The 24,315-nt window shown below is 35.4% G+C and overlaps 1 protein-coding gene across 1 annotated transcript in view; it reads right to left on the bottom strand.

Moving 5' to 3' along the window:
- The window catches only part of COL25A1 (collagen type XXV alpha 1 chain), a 387,771-nt gene that overhangs the window by 22,431 nt on the left and 341,025 nt on the right, over positions 1–24,315 (bottom strand). The window contains 5 exon segments of the mRNA XM_036227627.1: positions 3,577–3,621; positions 9,683–9,760; positions 11,665–11,709; positions 13,660–13,728; positions 17,412–17,474. Of these exon segments, the coding sequence (XP_036083520.1) occupies positions 3,577–3,621; positions 9,683–9,760; positions 11,665–11,709; positions 13,660–13,728; positions 17,412–17,474 (300 nt within the window).

Here is a 24,315-nt window from a genome sequence, read left to right as displayed (position 1 = left end):
TAGCTAAGACCCAGTGGTTTTATTTTTTCCTCATGTGAGATGCAGGCTTTAAAAAAACGGTGAAAGAAAACTAATAGAGATCATTTAATGACTGATCATGTCTTATAGCAATAACCTATATGCCTCAGTTAGCTAATTTTTTTCTCCTTAAAAAATATGTATGATTTATTTTCCAATTTGAGAAAAAAAGCAAAAACATGACAGCTATCTTAAGAAAGAATAAAATGCAAAGCCCCATAAGTTCACAATATTTTAACTGGTACTGTTCGAACTATGGACACAAATTCATAAAGATTGCGAATGTGCTACTTCCAGATAAGCCTTGCTGAAGGATATAATAAATGAGGTAATATCTTAAGCCATATAAAATTACTTTTGGATCAGTTCTATCTCCTATACTATGCTAGGAATGAACTAAATTTACTATTTATATTATAATTTATTAGAACCCTTGACAAACGCGAAATACATATTTTTCTTAACTAAAGATGTTCTAAAAAAAATAAAGATGTTTCATTAAAAAAACAAACTTAAACAATGTGCTAGAGATTTAGCCAAAAAACAAATGTCCAGTTGCCTTTCAGTTGGAAAGCTACTGAACAAATTCTTTGAAAGGCAAGATTTTTATATCAATGAAATCATATATTTGGATCCCATTTTAAATATCCTTGGTTTCCATATCGTGGAAATTTTGTAAAAACAGCTCTTCTGAGAGTAAGTGGCCTGCCTCACAGACAGATTTCCAAGGGAGCTGACTTGAGGCTGTATTTTTCTAGAAAGTTTTGTTTGGTGATGTTATAAACCACAAGGTTAAAATGGCTAGAGCTCTTTTCTCTGCTAAAAACTTTAAGAGCTATTGGTCACAGCATGAAATTTGAGCCTTTCAATGTCTAAGAAAGCATGATAAACATATGAAAAGGAGAAAGAAAGAAAGAAAGAAAGAGAAAGAAAGAAAGAAAGAAAGAAAGAAAGAAAGAAAGAAAGAAAGAAAAAGAAGAAAGAAGAAAGAAAGACAAAAAAAGAAAGAGGGAGAGAGAGAAAGAAAAAGAGAAAGAAAGAAATAGAGAGAGAGAATAGAAAGAAAGAAAAAAGAAAGAAAGAAGAACAGAAAGCTCCTCCTCCCTCCATCCTCCCACACTCCCTCCCTCTCCCTCCTCCTTCCCATCTCCTTTCTTTCTTTTTCCTTCCTCCTCCCTCCCTCCCCCTCTCCTCCTCTTGCAGATAGATAGAGAGAGATGAGGAGAGAGGAGAGAGAGAGAGAGAGAAGAAAAGGCCTTATTCCAGGTTTCCTGCTCTTGGTGGTAGCAGCAAAGTTTATTTTGCCACAAACAAGCTGAGGTTGGATGCAACTGGCTAAGTCTTAGTTTCATTCAGTCTGAATATCTGTCAGCACTCTGGGTCCAATAATGATTGCTTTGCTAAACTTTTACTTCCAAAATGTTACCATGAGTGTTTTAAAGAAAAACATAATCCACGAATTATTCATTTATCCTTCACCTACCGAAAGTAGTTTGTAAGTTATCCGATGTGTAAGAAGTCAAACAATCTTTGTTTGAAAAAGGAGAAATGCTAGCTGAATAGTTTCCCATTCAGTCTGAGGCTGTGAGTCCTGGGTGAGAATGAGTCTTACATTTGACTCAGGCTATATTTGCTGGCTCTTAGTCATTGCACATCTTACCCCGATAATCCCAACCTTCTCAAGGAGAGATCGAGGAAAGCATAAGGGATTGTATCGCCTAACCTAAGATCTCAGTTATAAGACCATTATAAGGTGTGAGGGGTGGGGCAGAGTGACAGCATTGAGGGAAGGGCGGCAGGAAATACGGCGAGTTGCTCGTCCTGACCCCACTTGTCTAAACGTTCACTTGGCCAATTTCCCCATTTTTCAGTTTCAGCTTGAAGTCGTTCTTGATTCCCAAGACTGAGGTGGCCTTTCCATTTTCATCTTAATCAAAGCATTTATTCTATTTATAAATAATTATGCCTTGACTTGCCTATCTCCCTGCCCAGGCTATAAGTCCCTTGTTGAAGCCTTAGTGTCTTTACTAGATATTAGTGCTTATCACAGAGTAGAGGCTCAAAAATTATTTATTGTATGATTGAATTAACAAATGAATAGCAATTGGATTATATGACAAGGGGAATGTAGGTTTTAATTATATAGCATTCTTGGCTATGTGGTTCTTTTTGCCCCTTTGGGTCGAGGAATGGGTGTACCTTTTGGGCTTCTGTAGGCCTTTTGCTTTAAAGGAGAATAAAGTCCTAGAAGTTGTTGAGGTTTGTAGGGAATGAGGCATATCTTTAGCACTGGGGACAATTCTGGTTCTGGAGACTTAGTCAAGTGAGAAGATGAAACAAGAAACTCAGACCTTGACTCTACACAGGAAAAAGCAATCCGCAGAGTTCCTTCTAGATTGTCTACTCCAGCTCACCAACATATTCAAGAATAAGAATCCAAGCCCACTTGCTCACCCAGAATAAAAACTGTGTATGACTAGAGCGTTTTGTGTTATATCTCTTAGGGACCAGAATGTGGCAGAGAAATAGAGAGTTAAAAATTCCAAAGCTTAAACTGTTATATAGGAAATCTGTTTGAAATTAAGGTCTATGTTCAAATATATCTCACATAGGCAAGGACCTCAGTAATATTCTACTTTTATGTTTCTTTTTATAGAAAAATAACCATTTCTATATGCTAGCTTTAAGTATCTTGAAAGAGTACAAAAGCTGGTTGTGTGTGTGTGTGCGCGCGCGCGAGCATGTGTGTGACAGACTTAGCAAATAAACTGCCTTCAGAGGCTTAGACAAAAGATGGCTTTCTAAACTACTTGAATCGCCTATAAAAATCCAGTGACAAAAGTCATGTTTCAACACATATAGCTCAATTCTGAAAAGCCAGAGTAACTGGCTATGTGTTAATTAATCAAATGTGCTTATATGACTAAGCTTTAGAGGGAAAAAGCTCAGGCCACCAACAAATTTCAGATATAATCAAGTAATTCTAGGTTTTATACCAACTGTTCACAGTTGGTATGTTTCATTAGATAAGATTTAAATAGCAGAATGTCTGAATATATATAATAGCAGGATGTGTTATAAAAAATGACTTGAAACTGATTTCTAAAATTGTCATTTGTGAATGCATCATGCTAGATCTTCTCTTGTTCTCTTTATTACGACAGAATTAGAGGGAAGGGTCTTTTTTAGTATCCAAGTAAATTTTTCTTCAGTCTTCCTCTATTTAAACATTTTTCTTTTTTCATACACATTTAGTGTTTCTTTATATTTATAATTTATGTAAAACTTGTTTTTCCCTTGTTTAATATTGTTTTTCTAAACGTCCCCCTTCTAAATTTAATGTCATTCCCATTTCTCTCCCTTGTTTCCTTTTTCCTTTTTTTCTGACCCCTCTTCCTTTAGCCCAAACCTCAATTTCTATTCTTAGCTCTTTAAGTAAGATTGCTGATCTCAGCTTCACTGGCATTTCGTAAGACTGATTTTCAAAGATACATTTATTTAATATGGGATTCTCTACATCATATGTGGTAAATGGAAATGAGTAAAATGAAGAATAACCTTTGGCCCTTGTAGTCCTTGAGGTCCTGGTGGTCCAGGGGGACCCTAAATCCAGAAAAAACAAAGTTATAAAAAGTAACCAAGTGTATGTATTAAATTTTATGCTTTAAGTAAAGTACACTATATATCTTCCTAATTTCTATCATAATCAAATATCCCCAATATTGATTTGCAATGAGGAAAAATTTCACTGGTTATAGAATTATAAAAACTACATGCTTATATGAAAAAAAATCAACAAATGTTTAGTCCAAAATAATACTGAAGATTCATTTGAGTTTATTTATAAGACAATGTAATATTGCTGCTTTGTCCCACATTCCTCTTTTTGGGTTGAATTAGCTTACTAATATTATCTGTGTTTTAGATACATTTCTCCACTTTCCACCAAAAGACTTTGATTCCAAACACTAAAGAACAAAGATATATTATTAAGATAAGACTAAAGACTTGCAAGAAAAAAAACTTTTTTTTTGGCTTTTTTACGAAACAAAAATGATTCAACTGGAGCAAATATTGTAAAAGGTTATTAGTATAAGAAAACAAAGCTAAATATCAGATAAAACCAATTGCTACATTAGTATCATTATGAGCAGCATGCATCAACACCAAATACAAAGTCACAAACCACAGAAATCATGCAATAGGAGTTACCGTCACAGTTAAGGTGGTAATCCTCTGTTGGGAAAATGTATTGATAAAGACAGAGTTACCTATTTTGCGTGCCAAAGTACAATAATACGTTTCTGAAATCACCAACTTTAAATATGTCTTGGCAAGACCGATGTCTCTTGTAAGGAATTAACAAGATACTGAGAGCATATTATCCTATCTTCAAAGGAATATGATATATTGCAAAGATTCTTTTAAAATTACTTTTAGAATTTCATTTTAATAATCTATGGATAAAGAAAAAATAAAATGTCGAAATTTTAATTTATCTGATTAAAAACATTATGTAGTGAAATAGTATATACACTAGAGGTTTGTCAGTGTAACTGTGACCTGAGAAACTTCACCATTCATGAGCACTCTATTCAATTAGAGAAAACAGAACTATCTTATTTATTAGTGATCATTTTTTTCTCTTTTAGTTTGAACCTCATCTGTTGCACTATAATAACCTCGTGTGTGTGTGTGTGGGGGGGGGGATGGGTGGGTACATGCCATGACCAAAGATAAGAGCTGACATGGGATTCATCTAGTTTCTTAATATAAAGTGCTAGAGTATTGTAACAAAATAAATTCTCTCAAAGTATCAATCTCCAAAATACTCGATCTCTAATCCATGAATCGTTTTTGAATTATTTTCCAGTCTAAGTCTTGTGTTACACTTTGTGCAATCATTCTCCATTAGGGACTCTGATCATAGAAATATCATCCGATTACTGTGAATACTGGTTTAACACCATCCCTTTGTTTTCCACTACTCCATTTCAATTTCCGGTCCAGGTTGTTGTTGCCATTTTTGTTATCGTTGTTGTAAAAAATAATCTTAACATTATCTATCTTATTTCAAACACTTAATTGAGTATCTAGTGACATGGCGCTATTATTCCTTTAAAAAACAACACATTTATTTATGCACGTGTACAAATGGTTCAACTTTGTACTCTATGATAAAATCAGTTCTAGTCATTACAGCTTCAGAAAAAACATAATAGGAGAAAATCAACCAGCACTTCTCAGATAAAGGCAAATTGACCATAAACTGGGGCAAAGCTATAAAAAAATCAAGACCCAGATTTTTATATCATCATGTCTGTGTAACAGAAGACTCTACTTTATTCTTATGGGATTCACCTAAAGCAAGAGTTGGATTTATGGTTATGAGAAAGCTACTTCTTTGCTCCTATAGGTAAATCAGTCATTTTAAAAAGGCTGTTAGAAAATTATAGAGTAGAAATTTCTTTATCATTGCCTTTCGATTACATATTGCAATTTGAACTAGAAAGCAGAATCATAAATCTTAGAAAGGAAAGGAAATTTAAAATGTGAACTCTCAGAGGTTTTCCAATGTGAGCCATATATGATTCATTTTCCACCTAAACACAAAACTAGGTTATTTTTTTAAAAAAAAATTTAAAGATAACATGTTTTATAATGAGGTGTATATGTGTTTAAATGATCTTGTTAAATAATTATATTTGTGAGACCTAAAAATTATACAGGGCAGGTTCCATCCAGTTAAGAGAAGAAAAAATGACAGAAAACTAAGCTAATTTCTCAAAAACAGAGTTTTTACTACTATCCTAAAGCACCAGTGTGCAGACACACAGAGAAGTCCTAAGATTATTTGCTTACTTTAGACTTCTTGTATCTAACTTAAAGCTACAAAGATTCGACAGGATTCTCACCTGAAGTTCAGAAATGATTTGAAAACCAGAATTCTTGGTAGTGATGAAGAAAGGCATGCCATTCTCTAGTGAGGCATGCTGTGAAACGGGAGGCATGAGCTAGAGCGACTGTAAACTGGTTGAAGGCTATCGGGCTGCTTCATGAGTTATTCCTTGAGATGCTTATGTGAATCTCTTTAGAATTAAAGGTTATTTGCTTTCATTTCTCATAAAGATGCAAGCTTAAAATCACCCATGATTTACACTAGGGAACAGGTTTAGTTTAAATGGTAGTGAGGAATTTTAAAAGCTTGAGTTAGGAAATAGATTTTATTGATAATTGTGGAAATGTAACCACCTTAAATAAAAGTCAAAATAAATGGCTTATGGCAAATGTTCATGTAAATCATAATTTTCAATACAAGCAACAGTAAAATCTTATATTTCTAATGTGATATTTTCATAACTGTAATATACTCTTATTTATCTGATTGTCTTAAGTTTTTTTTTTTTTGGCAGTTTTTTTAGAGGAGGCAATAGTAAAATGAAATCAGCAAAACTGTGAAAATCCATCATTGGTTAGAGAATTAGGAAAATAAATAACTACAACTTCTCAATCTGATGGTTATTTAATTTAGTTCATTTTATTAGGGATTCTTAATCCACTAGAGTACTATACTAGAAAAACAAATAGTTTTGAAGTAAAAAAAAATAACTATAAGCTATTTACTAGTGCAACACATACTTGTCCTAACAAGCTCATAAAAATGGAAAACCTTTAGGCTGAGATATAAACATGAACTAGTTGATTATGATGGATATTGACTTGTTTAGTCATATAAAATTCAAGGTGAAAAAAAGAAACAGCACAAATATTCTTTCATACCAAGATGCAGGTGTCAGAATTTAATAAAATACAGTGTGTTTAGTAGAGTGTTCAGGAGCTCCTGAGAAATAATCCTAACTACAGTATTAGATTTTATAGGCTCTTAGAAAAACATCTATTCCAAAAACATCCTCATTGTACAAATAAGATCAATGAAGTATAGACATGTTAAGTGACTTCCCCAAAATGACTTAGCTAGTTAGTAGAAGGGAGATCAAAACAGAGATTTCAGTTTTAGGCTAAGGGTAGCTTGCTCCATGCTAGGTCCTGTTCATGGACAGGACGCTTTAAAAGGACTCTTATAATTTTGCAGAAAATAGCCAATAATCGGAGCATTTCTTGGAAGGTAAGAGAATGGATACCTCTTAAAGATGGCAGTAGCATTACGGTGACATTGCAAGCTGTTTAAGGGACATTTACAACGCTGCTAATCAATTAGGTTTAAAAAATGTGTCCCTATTTTTTAAAAGTAAGAACTCTGAAAACATAGTAGGTACACCTAAATGTCTTGTTCTGTTCCTTTATACATTCCATTATCAACTTTTGGGAAAACAACTTAGAAAACTCGTTCTAGAACTTCACGATAGCCCAGCAGCTAACTACTACTTGTGTGTATCCACCTGGACTGAGGACACTACGTCAAGCTTTTGACTGAACATACTGCCCCAGCAGCATTGCTCCCAGCAGTAAGCATGCTTCTCTTTGCATTTCACCAGACGAAAAAGAATGAAAAGCACAGAAAAGTAGGTTGAGCTGAAGACAGATTCTGTAAAAACTATTTAATGCTTTACTAGTTAAAAATGGTAGTTGTAGCAAAGGACCCATAGAAATATATGTCACCCATAATTAGAGAATGTTAGTGAAGTCATGAGGACAGAAAAAAACAAGCAAACAAGTGAATAATAGTAAATGTTTAAAAACAACTGATTTGGCTTTCAAGCAAACAAATGGACTGTATATATGAGCTACATTCATTTAACCAAGAGCAGTTTATTTAATATTTACACCCAGACTTGTGTCTGGCATGTTGGGGAATATAGAATAAGCATAAGATATGTTTCCTATCACCAAGTAACTTCTGGTCTGGTAAGTGGCAAGAGTGAAATAAATTATTCTATTTGAGAAAAATTAGATGTTGAACCACTAGGGCCTGATTGCTGATGTTTAAAAGAATTAAGAGGAGAAACTCACCTGGGTGGCAGCAGTGGATCGTTGGAGAAGATTTAGATGGATAAAAGAAAGAAAAATAGGATGAACCAGGCAAAAAGAGGGGGATTTTTATGGATATGATAAATATGATCACTTTGGAAGAAAATGTGTGCTGTGGAGAAATAGAAAATTCTGTACAAGAAAGGCAGGACTATAGAGCCTCGAAAGTCAGACAGAGAAGTTTGAGCTTGATAGAGTAGGTGAGAGGGTCCATTTAGGTTTCTTAACGGATTGAAGCCATCGAAATAGTGATAATTAGTAAAATGTAACAAATATTTAAATATAAAAATAAAATATAACAAATATTTAAATATAAAAATAGAAGGGCAGGGAGGCACTAGGGCAGAGGAATTGGTTGAGGATTTGTTGCAGTGATAGATCTGAATGAAACACCATGTGGACCTCACTGGGATGGATAGAATGGGAGCAACCTCGAAAGATACTTTAAAAAAGGAAACAGGAGCATCTGGTGAAATATAACGAATGAAGGAGGAAGAATTGTTTGAAAATAACTCTCAAGTTTCTATCGCAAGAAATTCAAAGACTTATTATGATAGCATTAACAGAATATAGACAGTTAAGAAGGGGAATCATTTGCTGGTGGGAAAGGTAACCAGTTTAATTGTGTGTATTCATGGAAACTGATAAAGCAATGGTGCATCCATAGTGGAAATATTCCTAGGGAACTGGGGGTACATGCAAGTCGGACCTGGCGATGAAAGATTTGGAAGCAGCCATAACATGGTAGAGCGAGGAGTCACTCTATTAAGAAAAGAATAGAGATTTAAGGATACCAAGAATTAGGGACTGGACAAAAAACCCAGAAATACTAAAATAGAGTGGATCCATCAGCAAAGAACACTGGAAGAGTAAAGGATCCAAGAAACCAGAAAGAAAAAGTTTCAAAAGGAAGGTGGTTTAGTATAAATGTTATGAAAATGTCAAGGGTGATAAGTACAATGGGCTTGACATCGAGGTTATTATTGACCTTTACAAGGGGTAAGTTACAGAAGAATGAAGATACAGATTAGAATACAGGAATCTAAGCATGAAAAGGGTGAATAGGAAGCAAAGGTGATGGAGACAAGGCACACAGTCTATGGTTTTAACTTAATGGAAGAAAAGGAATTGAATAGTAGCATAATAAAAAAACAAAACGAACAAACAAAAACACCTAAAGAGGATCTATCATATGTCAGGCATTTAGCCATTGTTCAAAACAACCCTGTGAAGTAGTTATTACAATTGTCCTCATTGCAGAAACGAGAAAACTGAGGCACAGAGAAGTACATAACTTGCCTTAGGTCACGTACTTAACAAGCAAGTGAGCTGAGATTTGAACACAGGCAGCTTCAGCTCCAGAGCCATAAGGTTCTTTATTGCTTTGCTAGGCTCATTTTTCATGCAAGGAGACAAAGACTGGTGAAACTAACACAAGGTTTAAACCAGGTAAGATTCAAGCAGATCTGAAGGTAGGAGGGGGAAAAAAAGATAGAAAGATTGAAAAATGCTAAGAAAGAGGATAAACTGGGGCAGAAAGAAGGGGAAAGGTTCAGTAGAGGGGGAGAATGTACTCTGAGCAGTGGAGCCCTCTGGGCTCTAAGGTATGTGGAAGCTGATATTTACACACATTACATGGTGCTCATCTGTGTCACTGTCGTTAGTGGTTACTTGCCTGCAAGGCTTCGTGGAGGTTGCCATTATAGTCTATAATCTCGGTGGCTCCTTGATCCCCCTTTTGACCAGGTGGGCCCTATGGAAAAAAAAAAAACAACCAAAAGAATATCATGCAGGTTAGGCTAGAAATATAGAGGGGATGATGGCCAAAAAAAAAAAAAAAAAAAAACCCAAAATAAAACAAAACAGAAATAGCAATGTGCAACTCCCTTTGACCATCAATTCCTGACTAAGGCATAACTTTACCCTAGAGTACATAATCATGTTTGAATTTTGTCCTAATTTCAAAGGAGGCAAACCACTTCTAATTTCTTGTGATATGTTAAAGAAATGAAATCTGAAAAAAAGAGAGATATATTTTAATCTCTGAAACTTTTTTTGAAGTTTATTGAGGTAACATTGATTAATACAGTTATATAATTTTCAGGTATACATTATAATTTGACATCAATATATTCTATTGTGTGATTACCACCCAGAGTCCAGTTTCCTTCAGCTACCATACATTTGATCCCTTTTACCCACTTCACCCATCCCCGACCCCCTATATTTGACCCCCTTTACCCCATCTACCTCTTCCCTCCTCTTCCACCCCTACCCTCTGGTAAACATTAGTCCATTGTCCATGTCCCTGAGTCTCTGTTTGTGCTGTTCATTTGTTGCTTTTAGGTTTATATCCCACATATAAGTGATATCATGTGGCTTTCAACTTTTTCTCTCTGGCTTATTTCCCTTAGCATGATTAACTTGAGGTCCATCCAGGTTGTTGCAAATGGCAGTATTTCATCTCTTCTTATGGCTGAGTAATATTCCATTGTATATATGTACCACAGCTTCTTTAGCCAGTCATCTATGGTAGGACACTTCAGTTGCTTCCATGTCCTGGCCACTATGAATAGTGCTACTATGAACATCAGTGTGCAAATATCTTTTTGGATATGGGTTTTCAAGTCTTTGGGGGAAATACCCAGTAGAGAGATTGCTGGATCATATGGTAGATTGATTCTTAGTTTTCTGAGGAACCTCCATACTGTTTTCCATAGTGGCTGTACCAATTTTCAGTTCCACCAGCAGTGTATGAGGGTTCCTTTTTCTCCACATCCTCTCGGACATTTGTTATTACTTCTCCTGTTGATTATAGCTATTCTAACAGATTCTAGCTATTCTACATTTGTTTTTACTTGTTCTGTTGATTACAGCTATTCTAACAGGTGTTAGATGGCATCTCATTGTGGTTTTGATTTGTATTTCCCTAATAGTTAGTGATGTTGAGCATCTTTTCATATATGAAACTTTTTTTTTTAAAATTATAAAATGAAGGCTAATCTGATTTTACTTGCAAACATTTATTGACTTTATCCAAATTTATTAAAACAACCTCTAACCTTTTCTAGTCATCTACAACTCACAGATTGCTTCTTTGTTCTTTAGGGAAATAGAACATTATTCTTAGGAAATGCCTGGTTTTCCGAACAGGAATAGAATTCCATTAAAATAAAACCAAATAGGGAATGCAAAGGAAAATACATATATTTTCAAGACGTCTACCCTACTTACTAGCTCTGCCACTGAATTTCCATTAGTCATGTCCTAATTCCCTGCCTGTGTTTAAAAAAGGCTCTGAAAATATACATTATTGTTTTCTTTATAAGTGAGTTAATTGAAAATGGAAAATTCTACTAGCTGAATGGCTATGGGCTTCCTACTGCTCATTTAGCAGAGGAAAAGGAGATGGAGAGTTCCTTAGACCTTCCTCTCATGAGCTTATTTTATGTGTTAGAATCTACACACTCATTTCTTCTGACGACTAAAATTAAAAATAACAGGAAAGAAGGGAGTAGCAGGAATAATTACAGCAGTCTACCTCCAGTGCTATTATTGGACATTATTAGTTCAGGTGTCTTGTGAAAAGACATACAGAAAAATACTTTAAATTTGGGCTTGAAGGGGAACAAAAGTTTAGATGAGAGACACACTCACCCTTGGCCCCAGCGTTCCAGAGTCTCCTTTGTCTCCACGGTCACCCTTTCCCCAGTGAAAAGAGAAAGCATCTAATTAGTAGTTGGGACAGTCTCAGATCTAAAGAAGTATTTAATACCACAGCAGCACCTTTAATACAAACTTCAGAAGTGGAAAATAACAACTAGAAGAACAATAACCATCGACATGGCAAATGCTTTTTTAAGATGCACCTTGAAGTGAATTAAAATTCCACTTTCAGATACTAGAGTATGTGGGAACAACAATGTACATGTTAGCTCTCTTACTAGGGATCTTCAAAAGCAAATAAAGTGGTTTCCTTGATACCCAAAGTACATTTTTACGTCTCAGATTGAGCCATGTTCTTGACTTTAATGGAAAGATTTGGGGCACAGGGAAAAAGAGCCAACCACTTCAAATGTCTGTCCTCTGAGAAGTGTAAATAATGGAGACAAGGAAGAAATGGAGAGCTTATTCCATCCGAGGGGGATGTAGGCTTTAAATTCCAATCAGGAGGGAAAGGTCACCAGCTAGGCTTCCCTGTGATGATGGGGATCTAAGGAAAAGTTTTCTTTTTTCTGTAGGTATAGGCATTTTAATATTCAGCAGGTGCTGAAGTGGACAGCAGCTAGCTGGGACAGGTGGGCAGGGCTGAAGGTCGGGGCAGGGCAAACCCAGCTCTCTTTTTTTTTTTTTCCCCAATGCAATATGGGAAATCTCTGAAGTTTCATTTATGGTGTTATTACCCCACCTGGAAAGATATCGGGATCCACATTGCACACACATCACTCTGAGAACACTCAAAATTCTCAGAAATCTAAACAGAAACGTTAGAGATTTGAACCTGTCTAGATTTGAAGGTTCTTTAAAAACTACCTTAAATAGAGGCCTTTTCCTAAATGGAATTGAAAGCATTTTGGTATGTCCTTTTACAAATTCTTATAAACTGGGTAAAGACCAATGAAAATAAGCAGGAAAAGGGATTATAATTTTTATCTATCTGTATTATGCTAATAACATTGACCATAATAATTAAATTTTCTATGAAAAACAAGATGAAACAAAGCAATTGTTTTGAGATATCATCATAAGGGTGAAATTATTGCAATCCCAGTGTGTGAAAGAGTTTCCTCTAAAATGCGATTCCCTGTGCAACAGGCAAAAAACACAGTTCTTGAAGGCCTCGTGTTACATTAAAATGATTACCCGGTTACTGACCTTTGACCCCTTTGGGCCTCTAGTTCCTGATTCACCTTGTTTTCCCTAATATAAGATAATATGAAAATGAAAAAGAAAAAGACAGAGGAGATAAGAACAGAAAAAAGAAGTTAACAGTGACTCAGTGAAGAAAAATGGGAACACTTTATTTTAACTGCCACAATAAATGGCTCTATTTAATGTTGGCTATTAAAACACTAAACAAAAGTATCATCACCGCTATAACTGAACCTGCCCTTCCACCAGTGGATAAGAAGAGCTCTGCGAATAATTCTCATTAGTCTCAAAGTGTGCATAAATCTCCTTTTCATCAAAGAGTAAATCATTTCCTGTGTCTCTGGGATGGGTTATTAAAATAAAGTGTTACCATATTAGTTTGCAGCAAGTTTAGAAGAATAAAGATTGGATAGTCAAATAAATCCTTAGTGCTAATATCTTCAAAGTGTTACCATCTAGTTACCATCGAAACTAACACAACACATATCGACATTTTCTCAGTAAGCTTTAATACTCATTGAGTAATAGTGACAATACCGCCCCCTTTACATTGGGATGCATTATCAAATTTGTTCATTGAAAAAAGAGTAAACCGGAAAAGTTGAATTATAAAATCTTCTTCGAAAAGAACCAATTGACATGTATTACAATACATTATTTGTGATTTTGGCTGTATTAATATCTGTAGAAGAATTTTTAAATTTTAGTTTTGTTTTCTACTGCAAGTGGCACACATTTTGAAACCAAAGGCTGGTATTTTTCAATGTAACAATAACTGACCTTCGGTCCAGGGGTTCCAGGCTCCCCTCGCTCACCTCTTCCAGGAGGCCCTGCCTCCCCTCGCTCACCCTGTCACAAATTGCAAAACAGGTAAATGGCAACGCCCCATCTCACCCCCATCTCAGCTGGTACCAGTCAATTATTAAGTTGAATAAAACAAAATTTTAAAAAAGCAGAAAATTACCATTTATCATGTACCCAGCACTGTATTACTCTCAACATGAATTATCTCATTTAATAAAACAATTGTTCAATCAATTGTATTATCATTCCATTTGATAGATAAGGAAATGGATTGGTAAATACCTGTCAGGTACCTATGTTGATAAATAGAAAGACCTTTAAAGGGACTTGATAAGGGCCATCATGATACCTCAGAACAGAAAAGACACAGTTTTCATTCTGTAGCCACTTTCAAAGTACTACCGGGAAGAAGCATGGCAAAGTGGTTAAGGCTTTGTAATGACTTTAATTTGTCACTTTGTAATGGTCAGGCTTTGTAATCTCACATCCTGGGTCTTAACACTGGCTCTGTTATTTACCAGTTCTGTTTTGGGGCAAGCTAGTTAAGTTCCAAAAGTCTCAGTTTCCTTTGTAAAATGTAGAAAATTGTAGTACCGATCTCATAACTTATAAATGTAAAGTGCTCAGCACAGTAAAAGACACATAGATGTTATAGCTTTTTGCTTTATTCACTGCTCTGTAAAGTATAACATGGTCACTGTCCCATAGAAGCTAGTGATCTAGGCTAGACAAGATCCACATGAACAAAATAGTTAAGAATGTAATATAAGGCCAAATATGAGAGAAGAAAAATCTCCATAGAATTTTCAGTGGCCCAGACTGGCTTCCTGAAGGTGAGACATGACCCATGTCCTGAAGGATGAATAGGGAGTATTTTATAATTTTTGCTGTTTATGATTGTGCTATTAATGAGTGTAGGAACTGCCCAAAACACTTAACATGCATTATCCTATTTAATCCTCAGAACAGATGAGAAAGGTGTTAGTATTTAAAGTCTACAGATAAAGAATCTGCCGCTCAGAGAGGTTAAGTAACTCTCCGAAAGTCACAAAGCTTTTAAAAGGGGGATGTAGGCTTTGAATTCCAAGAAGTTTATTTGTATCATTCTCACTCTGGGGAGCCTTTGTGGTTTTACAGGGGAGGTGGGATAGAGTAGGCCAAAGATGAAGGAAGACTCAGTAAGTTTCTCGGCATGAATGGAAGAGAGTGGGAAAATGGGGGAGGTGGGAGAAAGGTAGAAGACTTGACTGGAGGCAGGAGATGGAAAAGATGCTCCAGAAGGAACTTTCCAGAGATTAGGTACTGAAGCGCTTTTGTTGATATATGGATTTTTTTTTTCAAAAAGTACTACATTTGGTGTTTCTCTTAATATTTTATAGATGAACTCTAAAATAGTAACTATAAGCTTATTTTAGGGAAAATAAGAAACCTTTGAAAATCATTTATCTGCAATATACCATAGGAGTGGAGCCTATATTTCTTTACCTAGAAACACTTTTTAAAAAAAGATCATAATACCCCTAATTAGTTGCTTATCATTCTTTGGAATTACATTATTTATTTACTTCTTTCTCTCCTCCCATCCTCCCTTACACATACTAGGTGAGCTTCAGGAGAGTAGACGGAGGCTGTTTTTGCGGCATTTATTCTCTCTTCATTCTCAAATACTAGAAAAATGTCTGGAAAATTTTTTGTTCTTAAATTAATGGATAAACGGTATTATTCAAAGTTCTCTAAATTATCGGGAATAAGACCCCATTTCTTTAGAGTAATAGAAGTCTCTCCAGGACTGAGACAGATGGTGAGGCTACGGAAGCGCATAAACAGGTTTTTAGATGCTGTCATTCATCTTCCTTCATTATGATTTCTCTTCACTGTGTTGGGGGTAAAATATGCGGGGTTAGTTTATTTTTTTAATTGAGTGGTACAAATCCAGATTGCCTAAGTAACTGGAAAAAAACTAGTGTTTGCCTGGAAGAGATTTTTAAATGATCATGACTTTTCCATTGTGATACCAAATTAACGTTAAATAGGTAATTTAGCTGAAAATAAACTTTACGATATTGTTAATAAAATGAATTTCCTATCCATATCCCTTCTTGTAAAAATATGAAACAGGTACAGTAAGTACATTCTTTAGTTTTAGTGGGAGTTCAGAATAGTATCTGTTATTAAAGTATCTGATCTGTATAGTCAGACTGGGTTCTTCATGAACAGCAATTAATGTTGATTTTGTGATTCTATATGTGGATTTTTTTTGAAACCATGGAATAGTTTAAAATTAGTGAACTAAAGAAAAGATATTTAGGGATAAGCTACACTCTCTACTGCCTGTGTTTCTTTTATTTTCCCTTGTCTAGCAAGCCAAATGCTGCAAACATTCAGCTATGTAGTTCATGCCTGGTTCTCTTCAACACCCGCCAGGTTTCCCTTGCCTGTGCCTATCCACAAGGCTATTGTCCTTCTCTGAGGCTGCAAGCCTGAGTAAATACAACGGCTTTTGTATGAACACAGAATACTTGTTACTCTCTTGCACGCCCTCTGTTTATCTCTCTCTCTATGCGTGTATGTATGTATATATACATACATACATATATATATGTATGTATGTATGAATGTATGTATATTCCAGAAAGTGTGCTTCTTTTGTGAATCTGTTCAAGCTAAAACAGGCATTTCTCACATTTTGTTAATAAGCCTCACGGCTCATTATGTGAAATAGAAATTGCTTGGAAAAAAACAGCAATTTTGCATGAATTCGATCTAGTTTCAGTCCCTTTTAGGCCACACATAGTTTCCATTTACTAGGATTAGAGTTATGTTCTCTTCACCAGCAGGAATGGGGACCCCTCTGTCAGAACAGAGCACGAGCACATTTCTCTAGCTCCTGGAAATCATCCTGGCTTATTTCTGGTGAATGCAACACACATTGAGGCAAAGATTGCTATGGTTTAAAAATGAAAGAATGCAATTTGATCTAAATTTGCCCCTTCTTTGATTCATGAGTCTGTCACGAGTAAAGTTCCATCCTCAGAGCTGTACCTTTTTTATGTCTTACTGGGTAAATAAAAAGAGAACTACAGGCCTAAGTGTATCCACTGCTGGAAAAACATATAAAACATAATCTTTTATATGGTGGTAGATAGATTGTGCTTTTAGAGCCCTCTCTAGGGTTGCCAAGTGGAAGATCTTGACATGGTTTTCATTATAAAATCTTTCTGCAGAAGTTATTAAGGATGGATCATTTTGAGATGATGCACTTAGGAATTTATGTGAAATCAGTACTCCCTGAAATCTAGGGAGCGATGAGGGGATAATAATAATGTTTGATTTACACGTATGTCCTAAAATCAGTGATAAAGAGCAGAATTAATGAGTTTTATCTCTCCTCCTTAGAATCCCACCACTTTTTCATGTGGCCAGGAAGCTAATAGCATCACATCAATTTAGGAGCAATTCGGGGGACAACTGGAACAACTAATATATTCTATCTTCCTGTCGTCTTGATTAAGGCTTTCTAAAATTAACTGCCTATTACTCTACTTAATATGGTAGCTCCATTAGAAGTATTAGTAGTAGGGTATAGGCTGCTTCGGTTCTCTGTGAGGCAAAAATATGTGGTCATCTAAATAATAAAAGTACCCCCACATTTCTTTCAACATAATGGACTGAAAATACATGACCCCAAAAAATTCAGAAAGAAAGGAAAAGAAAAAGACTCCGCTCACCTTTGTTCCTGGTAACCCTGGTAAGCCTGGCTCCCCTTGAGGACCAATGAAACCTGGTTCTCCCTTTAAAAAGATAAGCATATGAGATCGTTATTCACTTGACAGTAAATAAGTAAAGTTACACTGATTTCCTTCTACTGGGGTTTTACTCCTTTGATTGTATACAGCTTTCTTGCTGAAATCCAGCTACTGACTAAAAAAAAATAACCAGAATATCTGATTTTGGTCAATAAAAATACTTTGAACAAAGCTTTGGAGATTTAGAAAGTAAAAGTGTCAAAGCAACCAGATAAATGTCTACAATTTCCTTTCTCATCGTTGTCCAGTGCTTCTTACCATTACCAAATCCAATTATGTTTGGGTGGCTGTAGTAGGTAGCCTCTACGATAGAGGTAGATGATCCCGTCTCCTCATATTTGTGCCTTTGTGTAATGTTCTCTGTTTGAAGATAGGCTGGATTTAATGACTCATATCTAACAAACAGATTATAATAGAAGTAATAGAGAAAGCAAGCTGTTATGCTGTGAGCAGTCCTATGGATAGATCTACATGGTGACATCCAAGGTCTGCCAATAACCACACATATAAGCTTGGGAGCAAATGCTCACAGAGTTAGGTCTTCAGATGAGACCACAGCCCTGCCCAAAGGCTTCACTGCATGCTTACGGGAGACACTGATCCAGAGGCACCCAGCTGAGATGCACACCAATTCCTGGTCCTCTAAGTTGTGAAATAATAGTTTGTGATTTTAAGTTACTCCAGTTTTGGGGGTAATATGGTATGCAGCAATAAATACCTGAAAAGCGGATGTGGTGAGGGAAGGGATTCAGGAATGTTCAGCATGAAAGGAAAAATCTCTCTCCTTGCCATACTTTCATAACTGTTCTCCACTACCTGGAGTAAACCCAGTTACAGTATAATAAAAAAATATATCTGGTCTTATTCCTGGTTCCTTGCACAGAGCCCCTACAACTCTTGGAATTTCCTGTGTGATAAGAGCAATAGGAGAATCTTTTGTTATTCTTAACAAGCCCCTTTCAAACGTAGCTGAGTTTATGCTAATGAAATGACTCTGGGTGGGCCCCTAGATAGCTTCAGGATGGAGGCTGTGATAAGAAGGTGGGAATGTTCAGCCCTTCCCCAATTCTTTCCATTTTTAGAGGGGAGAGGGGCTAAAGACTGAGTTTATTCACCAATGGTCAAGAATTTAATCCATCATGCCTAAAATTGGACTTCCATAAAAACCCTTAACCAAAGCGGATCAGAGAGCTTGCGAGCTAGCGAACACATCCACGCGCTGGCAGGATGGCGTACCCCAATTCCATGAGACAGAGGGCCCTGTGCTTGAGGCACTTCTGACTTCACCCTATCTACCTTTTTATGTGGCTGTTCATTTTTATCTTGTATAATAAACTGTAATAGTAAATATGACATTTTCCTGAGCTCTATGAGTTGTTCTAGCAAATTTTCAAACTTGAGTGGGAGGTATCCTCGAATTTGTAGCCAAGTTAGACACAGTGCAGGTATACAGAGGACTCAGTACCTATGATTTACATCTTAAGTGAGGGCAGTCTTGTGGGACTGAGCTTTTAAACCTGTGGAGTCTGATGCTTACTCTGAGTAGCTGGTGTCACAATAAGATTGAACTGTTGGACACACAGTTGGCATCAGAGATTCAGAGTTGGATAACTGGTGTTTAGAAAGACACCATGTATTTGGTGTCAGGGAACACTTGAGACCGGTGTTCACATTTACTTGACTATCCAGAGAGTTTTGTTTTCTTTTTAAAATGTGAGCTCAAATGTAAGAGTCTAACTTCCTGAAATCTATAATGAAGTTTTAAAGCAAAAAACATGATGGCTCTGTTCCCATATTTCCTTTTTTTTTTAAAATTTTTATTAGCCCCATTGGATTATTTCTAGAGCAGTTGCTAATATTTATATGTCTGATTTTTTTTTTCTAGGTAGTGATATTTCAATAGTTGTTTTTTGATCCTTGGAATTGAGCAGGAAGATACTGAGAGGATGTTTTACCAGAAGTGTTAAAACATCATTAAATACTTTTGAAACAAGTGAGTTTTTAAAATATGCTATACAGAAACTTGGGTATTGGGTGGGAAATAAACTGTCATGATCACCACAAAATGTCATACTGAAATATAACTCAAATAAATTTATCTCTAGCTCTGATGTTCATGGTACTGGTTTAAGAAAAAAAAAAGGTAGATGGGAACTAATGCTTTACGTTTATCGTTTATAAAATTTCTATTTCTGTAATTCTATTCTACCTATTCCCCTGCCCTTACACATATTGGAAAAAAGAATCTGAACAAATAATTTTGGGTGGATCTCTTAATAGTCTAAAATGAAAATCAATTATGTTCAGAGAAATTAATGATGACTATTGTACTTCTTGTAAAAGAATTTAACTCCTTTTAAACAAAAAAAACATAAATACATTTATTTACAAGTAAAATATTTCTCCCAATAAAATTATATATAAATATATCAATATTCCTTCTCCACCCTCAAGAAAAAAGTTATGCCAGTCAATGTCTATCACATTAACAACTTACTTTCATGGAAATATAATGCGAGTTAATAGGTTGAAAATTTACACAGATAAGACTCTTGCATGTCTTCAAGTAGAAATAAAATGATCTCACTGTTTAGTAAAGCAAATAGAAACACCATTAAAGCATACTAATAAAACAGAAGAAAAAAAGAGCAAATGTTACAGAAATGTATTTCCTACTCATGTTAGTGCTTAGTTTATAAAAAGATAAAACATGCAGTTTTATACTTCACAGATAAATAAATAAGGCTTTGTGATTTCGGCGGCCAAAAATATTTTCCATTCTTTTTAAAAAATATAATATATACTAAATTCTCCTCAGTAAATATATAGAAAGTTCAACAAGATGTCCAGGGAAATAAGTTCAATTTTAAGGCATAAAATTAGCAATGACTTTGACAGTCACAATGAACTTAGTTAGCACTGTTAATATTGGCTAATTCTAAAAGCATTGGGTATGATTAGTTATACCTTATGCCACTCTAAGAAAGCACCTTCCCTATCCATACATTTATTTATTTTAATTTATTCAAGGGGAAAAATAGCATACTCTACTTTAGGATCACAGTTGCACGTTTAATTCCAGAACTCTCAATCACTTTTTTGACATTAGCTCCATCCTCTCCATACCTTGGCAGGATGGGGAGCAAATGATCATTGGTCTCTTTTTTGTCTCAGGCCTGAAAGACAGCTGTTGAAGTAAATAAGGCATAAATATGTCTACTCAGGGTCCTGATTGTGCTCTTTCTTACTTTCCGAAGCTTAAACCAGAGGTTCTCATTACTAGCGTACCCTTTTTAGTGTACAGAGTAGGGAAAGTTCATTGATATGGTTTCAGATTCCACATGTCATCTAACATTTAAGAAAATACCCCTTGTAGAGTGTGGGTTGGTATCAAAGAAGAACATCCACAATTATATGGAAAGACTTTATTAAAATAATCTTTCTTTGTCCAATCACATATCTATATAAGGCTGGCTTTTCTTCATATGCTTCAACCAAAACAACAAATTGCAATGGATAAAATGTAGAAGCAGATAAGAGACTCCAAATGCTTTCTATTAAGCCAGACATTAAAGAGATTTGCAAAACTAAAAAAAAAGAACAATGTCACTTCTTGCTTTTTTTTGAAGATTCAGTTATGTTTCATGTTATTAAAACATGTTATTTAATTAAAACATGTTATTTAATTAACACAAAATGGGTTTTTAAAATGTCCAAATTTTAATTTCTAATACAGAAATATCAATAGATATGACCTACATAAAAACTTACTTTCTTAATTTTTAAGTGTGTAGAGGGTTTTGAGACCAAAGTGTTTGAGAACTATTGATACGGAGTTGAATTAAAGATAGGCTTTGCAATCTGGAATCTTGACGTGCCAAATTATTCAAGATTCTGCATTGTTAAGAGTGGCTTGGTTAAGACTTTTTATTATAAAATAATGCAAGCAAAGCATTTAGTGCTGCCTTTAGAATAAAGTAAGTGAACAATAAATGTTTGTTATTATTATTGTCCTTATATATTGGCTCAAAATTATTAGCTATCATTAGTAGTCACAGTATTAGAAGTATTATATCTTCCCAAATAATTGGTGACATACAAGGTGACTTCTTGTTTCTTTACAACCTGGATGGCACTATACTCAATACCTCTTCAACTTCTTTTAGGAAGTAACCCTATCTTTTCCCAAGTGAATATATCATCATTTTATGACACAACAGTCATCTGCTAGAGCATTTAGTATTGCAAAATCAAAAGGGTGTAAGGTAGAGAAGTGACAGGTTTACTGTGAATGCATTTTCATCCTGTAAGGAAGGGAGAGGAGAAAATGGTCATACTTACTGAGTTTGCCTAAATACATGTAACCTTGAAAAACAATCCTGCCTCTTTGACAAAGACTGATGTAGAGTTTAAAGGTTCTAAAATCTCCTAAGAGGTCTAGTAGAAAGGCCATGACAACCTATGGTTTTTAAATAATTTCATGTGATAAAAAAAAAAAAAAGCATGAAGTTATTCTACTGTGGCCAGAATTCCAGTTAACCGGACTAGAGGAAGGAGACTGGATCAGGTGAAGGTAGGGGAAAGCAGTTGAAATATGATTCAAACACAAAACACTTGGGGGAACTCATGTTTGGAGTAAAGCAGACTACACACATTGAGATTACGTAGCTTTCAGGGCAATAAACAGGAGAAGTAACTATACTGGACTACAAAATAATTCTCAGAGCTGTTTTCACTTCTCTAATCTCATTTAATCAATAGGAAATGGGAGATTGCTAAATTGGAAATTATTCACACGTATTTGTCTGAGTAGACAGGTGGGAGTGAGATGCAGTAGAGGAAACTGGCATCATAATTAAATTAAGCTCTTACATTGCTTTTAACGAAGAAATAACTAAATCTAGAGGCTTTTTTTCTTTATCTTTTTAACGAGGCAATTATCTAAATTAGAAAATCCAAATTATAATTTCAATGAGCCATTTTAGGAATAACATGGGAAACATAAGGCAGAGATCCTCTGAAAAGGGCAGGTGGTGGCCATCATAATCAGGGAAATGTGGATTTACACAGGTAAACAGACAGCAAAATAAAGGGAAAAGAATAAAATATGACATTTTCTAAAACAATATTTATCTTTTTAGTTTATGATGTGCTATTTTTTTTAATAACAACGAAAAAATATCTAAGAACAATGGGGGAAAGGCAAAACCTTTGTTATGAACACCAAGGTACAAGTGAATAGCATAAGACTAAGTTAAGAAGAATACTGATTACTTCAGAGACACATTGTTTTTCTCTCAAGTTATATATATATATTTTCTTTTGTTTCATCCATATATTCTAAATTTTCCTCCATTTCTCTATTTATTCACTCACCATATCAAGTGAGGTAGTATTTTAAGTTTTTACTTTTGTTATCACTAAGTACAAGATCACAAAGTCAATTGGGATTCTATTCATATTGGTGCTGCTGATTGTGTGTGGATGGGAATTAAAAGAGTGAAGGCCAACAACTGACAGGCCTTGAAAGGCCATTGCTTGCAGAGTTAGTGCCTAATTACAGGGAGAGAGAAAAGTAAAAAGAAGGAAGAGAAGAATAAAAATAGTGGAGGAATGCAGGGGTGGACAGTTAGGAGGAAGATGGAGGGAGTGTGACACGAAGGGCAAGAAAGAATGGAGAAGAGCCAGCAACTCAAAATTTTCTACTCCTCTACCATGGCCATAACGATTGAATCCAGGTTTAATCTGTTATTGTTGTTGTTTTGTTTTCACTGGTCCTGGAAACGTCCAACTAGATCTACCCTTTGGACAAACATAGAAAAATATAAACAATACCATATCTAACTCTTAAAACACAGATCCGTGATTTAACCAAAGCCTAGAGATAAAATATATACAACACTATTTTTCAGAACCCTTAATACAATCCAAAATGTTAATTGCTAAAACACAATCAGTAGCTGTCACTGTATTCTGCTGCCAAGCTACATGCTAACCAGTGACTAAATGGTTGTCAAAGATGTAGAAATATCAGCTCTGTTAGTGTTACTGTAATATCGCACTAATGCAGCATCAAATTCCAAAATGAAGAAAAATTTTGTTTAATTTTCTGGTCTTGTCCTGGATTTTGCATCTGATTTCTTCCTGAGTTGTTTCATGAGTTTTGTCCTTTGTTTATTTTTAACATTAATTAATTAGCTCACCACCAATGAGTTCATTACCTGAGTTTCAAAACTAAAATACTGAATACTGAATACTTAAAACTGAAACACATTTCGTTGTGTCGAACTGGTAGAAAAGATAAATAATAAGAGTAGCTGTAGTTTTGACAACTAAACTGAGATTCAGGTTGGGCAGCAGAAATGCTATGAATTCGGAATGAAACACAATGCAGGCCCAGGAGTAAACTGCTAGAAGCAGCAGCAGCGGCAGGAGCAGCAAAGCAAGTGGACCTATCTAAAAAATCTCACATAGGTTGCTAATTTGAATGACAGTATGAAACAGCCAGGGCACAGAAAGATGCAGAACCAAGTCTATGGAGAATAGCTATAGCTGGAGTCAAAGGTGGATCTCCATCCACATGACCACTGCTGGAGGACCTAATGGTCCCACGTTTACCTTTCCAATTATAGCTAACCATTTGGGCAGCCACGACTTTAATCTTGTAGTATGAAGCTACAATGAAAACACATCACAGTAAATAATATGTACTATATTTGAAATTTTATCCTGTTATTTTTCACCTAACAAAAATTTCCCTTGTTGATAAGAGTGTCAGTATTACAGTGCTCTCTGTTTCTCTCTCCCCTCCTCCCCACCCGCCCCC

The sequence above is a fragment of the Rousettus aegyptiacus genome, unplaced genomic scaffold, assembly GCF_014176215.1.
Source record: "Rousettus aegyptiacus isolate mRouAeg1 unplaced genomic scaffold, mRouAeg1.p scaffold_m13_p_10, whole genome shotgun sequence".
Taxonomy (NCBI): domain Eukaryota; kingdom Metazoa; phylum Chordata; class Mammalia; order Chiroptera; family Pteropodidae; genus Rousettus; species Rousettus aegyptiacus.
This window is presented reverse-complemented; position numbering and strand designations above follow the sequence as displayed.